This window comes from Peromyscus leucopus, chromosome X (genome assembly GCF_004664715.2).
Source record: "Peromyscus leucopus breed LL Stock chromosome X, UCI_PerLeu_2.1, whole genome shotgun sequence".
NCBI classification, from domain to species: Eukaryota; Metazoa; Chordata; class Mammalia; order Rodentia; family Cricetidae; genus Peromyscus; species Peromyscus leucopus.
Window position 1 is genome coordinate 34,646,534 of NC_051083.1, and position 12,789 is coordinate 34,659,322.

Consider the following 12,789-nt stretch of genomic DNA (forward strand, 5'->3'; position numbering starts at 1 on the left):
ATAGTTCCAGACTGTGGGGGGGCCAAAACAGCTTGACCACACAGCTGCCATGACAGGTTTGCTGGCAGGCAACACCCTGATCCAGGAAAAGCCATAAGCTGACACCACCCAGGGATTCACCAGCATCTAAGGGGAAGAACCTGACATCCCAAACAGTCCAACCATTAAGATTAGATAAGATCGAGAGATGTCCATGAGCCTAGCACAGACCTATTTCCTCTTTTTACCAAGATACCCCCTAGACAAATGTCAGCCAATCAGGGTCCTGAACCCTGGAAATCCCCTCACCCCAACCTCTGTTATGATTAAAAAAAAAAACAAAAAAAAAAAAAACACCCTGCCCAGGTTTGGGACTCTCTGCTCTCACAGCTGAGTCAGACAGGCAGAGAGACCAAGCTCGAGGTTGAATAAAGGCTCTTTGCTTTTACATATGGGATTTGGTCTCTGTTGTGGTCTTTTTTTTTGGGGGGGGGTCCCTCGATCTGGGCATAACACAGACTAGCCTGGGCTATGTATGTAGTGAGACTCTGATTACAAAACAACACAACATTTAAACAACCCATTACCCATTCTCTGGTTCTTTGTTTTGGCATTCACTCCAAGGAATAACTGCATGGCTACTCAGAGCAAATAGCTTCACTTCAAAACAGGCTTATTTAGGCTGGCAAGATGACTCAGTAGGTAAAAGCACTTACCAGGAAAGCTTGGCAACCTGAGTTCAGTTCTTGAAACCCATGTGAGTGTGGAGAGAACCAATGCCACAAAATTGTCCTCTGACCACCATACATACCCCCCCATTCCAGTAATAATATGTAGAAATTTAAAAGTAGGCTTATTTTTTGTCTTTTTTTTTTTTCGAGGCAGGGTTTCTTTGCAGTTTTGGTGCCTGTTCTGGATCTCGCTCTGTAGATCAGGCTGGCCTCGAACTCACAGAGATCTGCCTGGCTCTGCCTCCTGAGTGCTGGGATTAAAGACGTGTACTGCCACTGCCCGGCCAAAGTAGGCTTATTTTAAATAATCTTTCTGGAAACATCAGGTTTTAACATTGTCTCTATAGGGAGGGAGACTAAATGACAGAGAAATAAAGGTATAATCATCTAACAGTACTTCTCTACTGTGGACATTTGGCAGTCTCTGCCGACAGTTCTGGTTATCACAAGTGGAGGAAGGAATCAGTGATGTTGATATCTGAATAGAGACTAGAAATGTTAAACATTCTACAGCTCCTGCCCTCAGTGAAGGATTATCCAATGAGAAAACAAGAATAGAACTGAGGCTGAGAAACTCATCAACAGATGTATTTCTCAGAGTGTAATTAAAAGTGACAGGGGTGCTAGGTAGTGGTGGTGCATGCTCTTGATCCCAGCACTCAGGAGGCAGAGGCAGGTGGATCTCTGTGAATGTGAGATCAGCCCGGTCTACGGAGTGAGTTCCAGAACAGCCATAGCTGTTACACGGAGAAACCCTTTCTAAAACAAACAAAACAGGGGAAGCTGGGCATGCCAGTGCACACCTTTAATCCCAGAACAAAGGGATTAAATTATATGTATATAATATGGCCTTGAACTCCTAGATCTGCCAGCTCTGTCTCCTGAGTGTTGGGATTAAAGGCGTGTGCCATCCTGATCTACATATACCAACATATACAGTGAGACTCGGTCTCAAAAAATGAAAAATGACAGGTGAGTGAAAGTTCTGATTTTTCTCTTTTCATTTGTAGTTTTTTGCAACTTACACTTTTTTTGAGACAAGGTTGTGTAGCCCAGTCTTCCTCCATCTCTATGGTGCTAAAATTGCAGTAGTGAACTACAAAGCCTGGCTGAAAGTCCAAGTGATTCTAAGATTGGGCTCTGGAGTTTATAGAGACTTGAGTTTAAATGTGATTCTACAAAACTTACTCTGTGATCTTAGATAGTTACATCATCTTTGTAAGCCTCAGTTTTCTCATCAGGGAAATTAAGGCAATATGTTAGGAGTTTAGCAATTATGCCTAGTACACGGGTAATCAGATCCCAAGTACATAGCTACATGTTTAAAAGTCAAGTACTTGATGTAAAACCCCATAGGAGAAAAACAGTGTTTTTTTTTATTCCTTTAGCAAGGTTCCTATATCTGTTCATCAGAATCACTGAGGAAGAGGTGAATCATGTGGACATCTGGCCTGAAATATATAGGCAGAGAAAACAGGAGAGGCAAGAGCCTCATTGCAGCACCTACGCTTGCAATGTTCAAGAAGGACCAAGGCCAGTGTGCTGCTTAGTTTTTGTCAACTTGGCACAAACTAGAGCTACCTGGGAAAGGAGAGTCTTAACTGAGGAATTACCTTCATCAGACTGCCCTGTGGGCATGTTTGTGGGGCATTTTGACTAACAATTGATGTGGGACGAGTCAGCTCACTGTGGGTTATGCCACCTGGGCAGGTGGTTTTGGACTTGGAAGAAAGCAGGCTGAACAAGCTATAGAGAGCAAGTCAGTAAGCAGCATTCTCCCGTGGTCTCGGTTTCAGCTACTGCCCTGGCTTCCCACTATGATGACTATGATCAGGACATTTATGCTAAATAAACACTTCCCTCCCCATGTTGCTTTTGGTCATGGCACATATCCCAACAGATAACAAACTAGAACAGATGGTATGACAAAGCAAGCCAGGGAGCAGTTTGGGAGGGAGAAGACCAAGATCAGAGATGTAAGGAGACCAGATCATTTTGAACCCTTGGTAGGTTTTAAATACATCATTTTGGCTTGTATGTTAAGAATGGCTGTATGAGCCAGGCAGTGGTGGTGCACAGATTTAATCCCAGCACTTGGGAAGCAGAGGAAGGTGGATCTCAGCGAGTTCAAGGCCAAGCTGGTTGACAAAGCGAGTTCCAGGACAGCAAGGGCTGTTACATGGAGAAACCCTGTCTCAAAAAACAAAACACAAACACAAACAAACAAACAAAAAGAATGGCTGTATGAGACAAAGGAAGAAATAGAATCATGTGGACATCTGTGATTGTCCAAGCAAGACAGCTGTGGTGGGTTCAAGTAGGATAGCTTTTTTGGGCATGATGACATTGTTGCTAGAGTTTTCCTGCTTTGTCCAGTCAGGACAAATCTTTGTCACCCTCCAGTCCCACAGCCACTCAGACCCAACCAAGTAAACACAGAGACTTATATTGCATACAAACTGTATGGCCGTGGCAGGCTTCTTGCTAACTGTTCTTATAGCTTAAATTAATCCATTTCCATAAATCTATACCTTGCCACGTGGTTGGTGGCTTACCGGAGTCTTCACATAGTGCTTGTCATGGCGGCAGCTGGCAGTGACTCCCTGCCTCAGCCTTCTGCTTCCCAGAATTCTCCTCTTTGCTTGTCCCACCTACTTCCTGCCTGGCCACTGGCCAACCAGTGTTTTATTTATTGACCAATCAGAGCAATTTGACATATAGACCATCCCACAGCACTTCCCCTTTTCTTTTTTTTAAAAAGGAAGGTTTTAACTTTTACACATCTCCAAAGCCAGCGTTGTATATGACATATTCTAAAACTAAGCTGTCATGGCCATGCAACTCTGTAAATATGCTGAAAACACTGGATTGTAAATTTTAAATGTGTAAGTTTTATGGTACATGAATTGTATCTCAATAAAAACATTTTGAAAAGAAATGGCAGCTGAGTGTAGCGGTACATTCCTATAATCGCAGCACTTCAGAAGCAGAGGCAGGATAACTGCTGCAAGTTTGGGGACATAATAGTCTACATACTCAGTTGCAGACCACCCAAAGTCACCGAGTGAAATCCTGTTTCTAAGATCCAAATCCAAACTAAACCAAAACACCTCTAACTCTCCCCAACAAACATTTTTATTTAAAAACAACAGGAGAATGGATTTCAATAAGGAAAAACGATGGACAAATACTATAAGGATTTAAGTGCAATTAGAAAACAGAAACTTGCAGTGCCATTTGCATAATTGAATGGTTTCATACAAGATCCAGAAATGTATAGACAGAATTAACCAAACCGCAAATACTGGAGTTTTGCTCAGTGGGTACAGAACAAAAGCAAGGATGTAAGAAAATTCAGGATGCCTCCGAAAAAGAAGTTTGAGTGATCACCTCTGAGGTTACAAGGTTCACTCTGGATAGCAAAGGAAATCCAAAGGAGAACTAAGGTAACAAAGGAGAAGGGCGGTTTTGGACTTCTCCATGAAGATTATTTCATTTGTGCCCGGCCTGATAGTTGGGAAGATGTTTGGCTCACATGAGTCTAAGATGATGCATAGAAAAATTATTTTGCACTTATTAAATTAGAAATAGTCCTGTTTTAAATTCTACCAATATAATTTCATAAGTATAATTTGGACAGAAATATTTATATTATAAAGGTCTAATTATATAACTAAAATAATCTGATAAAAAGAACATACATGGTTTACTTGAAACTTTATTATATAAATTTCCATTTCTTTTAAAGATTACAAAACCTGTTCTTTGACAGGAATACAAGCAATATTGTTCCAGGATTATTCATGGATACATTGGAAAGAGCTTAGATTACACATTAATAGTATGATTTGCAAACTTCCCAGATTGAACTCTTAAGTAAAACAACTTAAAATACTCAGTGAAATCTGATCCTTACAAGCAGTTCCTAACTATGGCAGCAGTGCCAAGCATCTATGCGATTTACCCACCAATAAACGGTACAACACATTAGAACCCTTGATATGGTACCTTGCTTGAGCTTCTGGCATGCCTTACTAGAGATAAACTAGTACAAAGTAAGATCATATATAACAGTAGAAAAATATTTGTGATTTTTTTTTCTTTTTTAAAAACTGCTTAAGTAGATACCCACCCCATTCCCACCCATGGCCAAAAATGCAAAATAATTACATCTTTTAGGTGTATACTTTCCCTTTTTATTTAGGGAAAAAGTTAAGATAAACTAATACATGTATATGATTTTGAGTTATACACTCATCACTCATAATCATTAAGTACGCTAATGAATGGCAATACTTTGAAACCTTTTTTAAATTAAAAAACAAAGCTTTATATGGTAAACTACACTTACAGAAACACAACCCAAGTCTTTATCCTCATGCCCTTGCTTTGTACTTAAAAGTTCTACTTTAAATACTTGTTTGAAAAACTCAGTATACAGTTCATCCAGTACGATAGTAATATAGGAATAAAGATGTTCACTTTCATTGGACATTGAACTAATCTACTTAGAGAGAACTATTATAGTGACTCTCTTCTCAAATACATTTCCATATACTGTACTTAAATGGTATGTGCTAGAAGACATTTTCTTGAGGTTCATATATCTGGACTTAAATCTCTAAGTTTTCCTTTCCACTAATATCTAGTCCAAACATCATAGGCCTTGCTAGTTGCTCTGGGAAAAGTCACGATATTTCAACAGTTTATCATGCAGTTCAAGGTATACGGCAAAACAATGAGGAAAGTGCCTTAGAGGTAGGAAAGTAGGCTCTCATCCCAACTCTTGCTATGCCCATTAAGAACAGGTAAAAGACTGACACAAAAGTGGCCAATCTGAGACCTATAATGACACCAGGTTCAAGAAAATTAAGTTGACTTAATGACTAGAATTTTTTGAGAACTGTCACTTTGGAACCAGTTACAAGTCACTTGGCAACACAGAATATAGCAGTGTCAAAAACACACAAAGCACACTGTAGACACAAATTCTTCTTGGCCATCCATATTTGGGCATTATCACTGTGTAGATTCTTCAGTGGAAAAAGTGGTTAAGTGTGGCTCTGTAGAATACCACAGTCTCAAGAAACTGAATTCATTCCTTCATTAATTGGTCTCCACCAATGGTCACTTGGGGGAGATCAGCAAAATGTAAGCAACCTGGGGTTGAAAAGAGGACTATTTTCATTAATTGAAATAAAAACACTGAATTAAGTCAACTTCTCTGTGAATTAAATAAGGCTCAAAGTATACATCCAGTTTAGTCACATGGAGCTGGATCTTGCAGAGGGACAGATACAGAGTTAGACTGGACCCTCCTGGTTTAAGCACCAAGATCAGCCATGGAATCCATTGTTTTTGTGAGTCACAGAAAATAGACCTTTTTTGATCCTTTATGTTCCAGAGCTGAGTACTTTCACAAGTCTCAAATTCTCATCACCACACTAAGAACTTATAAAATACAGAAAAACCTGAAATATTATAGGTAATTCATAAAAGCCAGAGACTGGAGACTATCGAAGTCATGTTGAGATACGTGAATTACTGGCCTCCACAGTGAATAAGAACAGCTATTCCAAGGTCCTGAAGTCTAGAAAGCCTTTGGCTAACTATCATCCCAGGATGAGTCTACTATAGTCCTTTTCCTATCAAATGCATGCCTTCTCTTGAAGCCTCTGCACCTAATCTCTGTTCTAATCCTTCTTGGACTGAGGGTATGGGCACAGCTTTAAGGACACCCCCACTTCTCTTGATGTCTTCTGATCCCAACAGAAGCCATGTCTAAAGAACAGATGGAAAATGGTTGATCCTCCCAACCTGTTCTTTGGAGAGCAACGCATGTGAAATGTGGAAACTACCACACATACCCTACATCCTCTCTCTAGACACTCAGAACTTACTCTTCTGTATGCCAGCTTCACAGCATCTTGACTTTGGGTCTTGCCAAAATTATTTTTAGAGTTTTTGAGTTGCTTGTTAAAAACAGATTTACATTACATCTGTTAAATTCAAGGCATTGATGCACTTAGAAGATACCTTTTTAAACAGGAGCTGAAATGTTTCATAAAAAGCAAAACAAAACAAAAAATAACAAAAAACTTACCTTAATTTAATATCATCACTTGAAAGGGAAGATGCAAAACATATTTTAATTCATAGTTTCCAGTATATGCTTGGCTATGTTAAACACATTTCTATTGTTTGGGATGTTATTTTGCATCATAAACCAAGAGATGTCTGTAAAAAGAGTCCTGTCAGTTTAGTTCCTTTTTTCAGTGAAACATAAAAGCAGGGCTGACAACTCTGGGATAAGCCCCCAAAACTGTCAGCAATGGGTGAAAGGCAGAAGACTTCAGGAGCCTTAATCCTATAAGTACGGTGGCCTATAGGAAATAGACTTTATGAAATAAATGGAAAGGCTAACCCAGCACAAGCACTACATTGTCGGCCATGTTTGCCCTAAGACAATGTGAACACTAGAGCCACAGATGAAGTAATTTATGCTCCTAACCTGTTTTGTTAGTAGGAAGCCTTCAGTTTTGCGAATCTATAACCTTCATTTCTCCAATAAAACTAGCAGTTTGACTAGATAAGGAAGGCAATTCTTTTTTTTTTTTTTTTTTTTTTTTTTTTTGGTTTTTCGAGGCAGGGTTTCTCTGTGTAGCTTTGCGCCTTTCCTGGAACTCGCTTTGGAGACCAGGCTGGCCTCGAACTCACAGAGATCTGCCTGCCTCTGCCTCCCGAGTGCTGGGATTAAAGGCGTGCGCCACCACCGCCCGGCATTAAGGAAGGCAATTCTTAAAGGAAATAAATTTGGCATCATAATATAGTATAGAACTGCCCTAAAAATACATAATTTTGACTTTAGCTCCTTTTGGTGATAATATGAAAAAAGGCAGCATGGTGCTATGAGGAAAAACTAAATGAGAGATAGGATAAATGGAAGAATCTGACACACTGAATGAAGAGGGGGCAAAGGCTTTCTTGCCAGGCAATGGAAAGCAACTTTGAATAGTCAGCATCCATATACTCAAGAACTTCAGTAGCTGATATGTAGAACTTCGGGCATCCTCCTAATGTGTACTTTTCATTTAGAAGGTAAACCTACATGATTTCTATGCAATCATCATTTCATGTTGTTTGGGCAAAGGTGGTGTTGGAGATTTTCTCTTTCTCTTTAGTAGCAGAGAAGATAAGGAATGACAAGTGTCTTTTATGAACTGCAAAAAACACACCCTTGGGCTAGTACTCTAAGTGAGAAGATTTCTGATGTACACGGCTCAGTAAGTGACTCACATCTACTGGGGCACATTTCTGATGAGGTAAGTTAAATCACTTTTTTCATTGCTCATGTCTTTTACACCACATATTAATGTATACTGGGTAGTGGGACAAAGATATGGGTAATGATGAGTATAGAAGTTTCTTTTGCCAAATAAAACTGGAGCCAGCAAGTTAGATGTAGATCCTGAAGAACTTGAAGCAGAGCCAGGGGCCATTAGGAAATGGCTATAAAGCATCAGCAGGGATTCAGAAAACAGTCAGTGCTGAGCAGTCATTGAGCCTGCCTCAGCTATGACTTCAGGTTAGAACAGATACTGTTTGCCCAAGAATAGTTTATTCTCTAGAATAATAAAGTTTAAATCCAATTTCATATGGAGGCCTGTGGCCTTTATTACATTCAAATTAGTGTTTAATATAGAACACCTATTTAAACATGAAATATTCATGTAAGGCTTTAATTACCAATTGCTAAATTTTCCTTTTCCAATTTCTTTAATATGATTCTTTTAAAGGCCTTTGATGTACGTTGGCAAGATTTCAAATGATACGCCAAATACTAAGTATGAGCACTATGTAAGGTTAAAAGTTCAAGGATTACTTCCTTAATTAAGGAAAGGAAACCCTAAGAAATCACAAAGTATATGGATTAACTTCATAGGTGTATTCTTGATTTCATGCCACACACACAACAACTTTCTCTACCATTAACAGCTCTTTAGGTTAGTCTGACAGAGCACCTGACTTGAAGAAACAAATGAACAAACCAGTGAAACAGATGGAGGAAGATATGTACAATTTGAAAGAATTACATTCAACAGCTGTTCAATCAGTCTGGCCATCTTTAAGGTTCCCCAACAATACTGTTAGTCCAGGTGAACTATTTATCCAGATTTAATAGTCAATTGATTAATAGACTCCAAGTTAAACAAGGCATGTATACATTAAAGAAATCAGTACAGAAATGTACTGTATATGAACTGTTTACAAAAACATACAAAATGTTGGATGGCACAAGGGATACAGTGCTAATATAAACGGATTGTTTAAGCTAAGTGCTTAACATAAACTGTCCATCCCTATAACTAACAAAAGAATATTTAGGGGACATGAAATATTTCCTATAAAAATAATGCTATATGGTGTAGAGTACTTTTATTCAGTGTATTTTAGGTGGTATTCATGTGTTCATTATTTTTCGTGTTGATTCAGTGATTATATCTTCATCATGTTTCCGTTTCCATTTTCATTTCGAAGCTCCAGGAAAATCTAACTTGCTAAGAATCAATTAAAGCGAGAAGAGATGAAAGCAGGAACAGCAGGAGCAGCAGCATTATGGGTACCAGCTGGGACAGTGTGTGCTTGCAAGTGTCTCTCAGGTATGTGCTACCTGTCGCCAGAACTTGTGCTATCAGCTTACATCATGGTACCAAGTATCTCACTGAGGTCACTTCACAGGGCTGTTGAGGTGATTTTTTTAATACCCCTCCGCTGAGCAAGAGTAGAACGGCCTACTGGTTCCAAAACTGGTGACTGATTGCGATTTAAAGCAGAGTATGTAGCTGCCATGGCACCCTGAGAAAAGCAAAGAAAGATTACAACAAAAATGACATGTATACAAATATGAAATAAATGTCCCTCTCCCTCGGGATTTTCATAATGTAAATGATATACATCTTTATCAGCCTCGTAATGAGAATAACCTGTGGTCAATTTTTCAGACTATAACTAAAACTGAGGCCAATGTGAGAGGTGGAAATTTTGTTTGAGAAAGGACAGGGAGGGGCTCAAATACAGCAGTCCTCATTTTTCTTAGGATCATTTGTCTTTATAATCCTGTAATATGAGAGGCTGTAAACCATGATCTTTCATTTAGAAAGATGCATAGATTCTATCTCTACTGATAGTGAACACTTATGTACACAGAATGACAAAAATGCAAAAGTTTCCCTTAAGCTAACTTAATTACTGACATTCTGATATGCCTTGTGTCACCAGCCCTCAAAGAACTTGTAAACGAGATGAAAGGGAAAGTTGCTTGGGGCATGGAGACAGGTTTCCTGGAGGCGCAGCTGGCTTTGTCTATCCTGGAGGCCAGACAGAAAGCAATGACTGGATATAGGGCTGTTCACCTTTACGAGATGTGGTGCATCCTGTCTGTTTAGTTGGTATTGTGGCAATTGGTCCCAATGGACAATCCAAGGATGTCTGAGCACAAGAGCAGCAGTCAGTCTCTGATGAGGATCTACATGAAGCATCTTTGATACCAGGTCCTATCATCAGGTGAAGGAGAAGAATAAGACAAGGTTAATTCTTTGTTTCGCTCTTATTTCTATGATGCTTGACATTGTCAGCATTCTTGTTCAGCTTTTGTTATGATGATGCTCGATTTCCTGGTTGCAGTCCTTTTGTCACAAAGCAAATTTTAGGATAAGTTTGTGAGAAAAACACGCCAATCTCTCCTCTCTCTTCCCCGAGTACCACAGTTTTGTTATGGTGCAAAGGATCGGTTTACTCTAGCTTTTCTTAGCTTTGTTCTAATTCTAGAGGGTTAGAATATTCAGAGTTCTGGCCTTACAAAGCTTTAGTTCAGTGAAGAAGAGACAAAGAATCAGTTATAAAGCAAGGTAAAGTCTCTGATGGAATTAACAAGTACCAAGAGCAGCTAGAAGAACATAGATACCTGACCTGAACTGGGAGATGTCTTCAAAAATGTCACTTTTGACCGTTACTTTTCTTTGAGATAGAGTGTTTCCATGTACCCCCCAATTAGCCTGGTACTCTGTACGTAGCTCAGTCTAGTCTCAAACTTGTGGCAATCCTCCTGTCTCAGTCTTCTGAGTGCTGGTAAAAAGTGACTCTTAAGAGCAGTAGTTCTCAACCTTCCTAATGTTCTGACTCTTTAATATAGTTCTTCATGTTGTGGTAACCTCAAACTGTAAAATTATTTTCATTGCTACTTCAATGAATTATTTTCATTGTTACTTTAAAATTTCATAATTTTGCTGTTATGAATCATAATGCAAATATCTGATATGCAACTCCAAAGGGGTCATGACCCACAGGTTGAGAACCACTGATTAAAAAGCTAGTAAGACCTCAAGGATAGGCAAGAGCTGGACATGAAAAGGTATGGAGGCGGGGAGTGGTGGCGCACACCTTTAATCCCAGCACTTGGGAGGTAGAGGCAGGTGGATCTCTTTGAGTTGGAGGCCAGCCTGGTCTACAGAGTAAGTTCCAGGACAGGCTCCAAAGCTACACAGAGAAACCATGTCTCAAAAAAAATCACAAACAAACAGACAAAAGGTATGGAGAAAGCAGAACATCTCAGGTAGACAAAAAGGAGTAGATCTGGAGGAAATCCCTAGGGTACAAGAGAACATGTCTTTGGTGGTTTGAATGAGAATGGCCCCCATAGGCTCCTATGTTTCAATACTTGGACCCCAGTTGGTGAAACTGCTTGCTAAGGATTAGGAGGTGTGTTCTTGTTGGAGGAAGTGTATCACTGCTTGTGGATTGAGATGTGAGCTGCTGTTCCTGCCATCATGCCTTTGCTCCATCATGGACTCTAACCCTCTGAAACTGGAAGCCTAATTAAACACTTTTGAAATTGCCTTGGTCATGGTCATGGTAATGGGGCTTTATCACAGCAATAGGAAGTAACTAATACAATGTCACAACTGAGGAACTGACAAGAATACAATGTGGCTACGGTAGAAATTTGCTGTCAAGAAGAACATGGCAGCCAGTAAAGTAGAAGAGATTGAGAATAGACAGATGAGGAAGGTCTTTGCCAGCTATATTAACAAATATGGACTTATTCTAGAACAATAAAGCACAAAAGCAAGATGATAAGGTAGTCAAGTTTGAAAAATTTAGATAGATGATACTCCTTAAGTCTGGGGGAAAATAGTTTGGAGGGGCAAAAGCCTGGAGATTTAGGTTTTTTTTGTTTGTTTGTTTAAAGATGTCTCACATAGCCCAGGCAGGCTTCAAACTCACTAAGTAACCACACCTTGAATACATAATCTTACTGCCTTAGCTTCTCAAGTGCTAAGATTTTAGGAATGCACCATCACTCCTAGGTAGAAAAAAAATTTCTTGCTAGAACCTGGTGGCTGACTAGCTATTGGGAACTAGGCAGTTGCTATTCTAGCTACTCTTCTGCTTTAGACACTTGCAGTCTCTCTTGGTTATTATTAACAGCTAAGAACAGGACTAAGATACTGAACAGAATTGGAAATAAAGAGTGGGCCAGGAACAGTGGCACATGCCTGTAGTCCTAGCCTCTTGGGAGGTTGAAAGAGGATTCATTAAAGCCAGGGGTTTTGGGATAGCCTGGGCAACACTTTGTGACACTCTATACAAAAAAAAGTATAAATAAAAGATAGGTTAAAAAAATCAAACTAAAAAATGACCTTTCCTATCAAATTCTGAAAATGAGCCAAAGTGCTAAAAGTAAATGTTGTAAAACTTCCAGAGACAAAACAAAACTCAATTGTAATTTTAATAGCATCTCTGTGTTTGACTGGGCCAAGTCATTTCAAACTTATCTTTCTTTTACCGCTAACCCTTCAATGGCTACTCACTTTGCCTGCACTCCCTTCCTCCCTCGCAGTTCTGGGGAAGGCCTTACACGTATTAGGCAAGAGCTCAACCACTGAGCTATATACTCCCCTGCCCCAGGCCTAGCTTTCTCTTCAAATGGTAGCATTTCTTTGAATCCCTTCCTTGGTTCTTCTATCAATATGCTCTAATAATTTCATTCTTAATCATTACTTTAGCTACTATAGATGGT

General features: G+C 39.5%; 1 protein-coding gene across 8 annotated transcripts in view; it reads right to left on the reverse strand.

The window, feature by feature from the left end:
• Nucleotides 1-8,311: 8,311 nt before the first annotated feature.
• Nucleotides 8,312-12,789, reverse strand: part of Rps6ka3 (ribosomal protein S6 kinase A3) — a 102,522-nt gene continuing 98,044 nt past the window's right edge. For all 8 annotated transcript variants that reach the window (XM_037199054.1, XM_028873223.2, XM_028873229.2 and 5 more), the window contains 2 exons: nucleotides 10,124-10,264; nucleotides 8,312-9,566 (listed from right to left, as the gene is read on the reverse strand). In XM_037199054.1, the coding sequence (XP_037054949.1) occupies nucleotides 9,444-9,566; nucleotides 10,124-10,264 (264 nt within the window). In that variant the 3' untranslated portion in view covers nucleotides 8,312-9,443. The remainder of the gene's footprint in view (nucleotides 9,567-10,123; nucleotides 10,265-12,789) is intronic.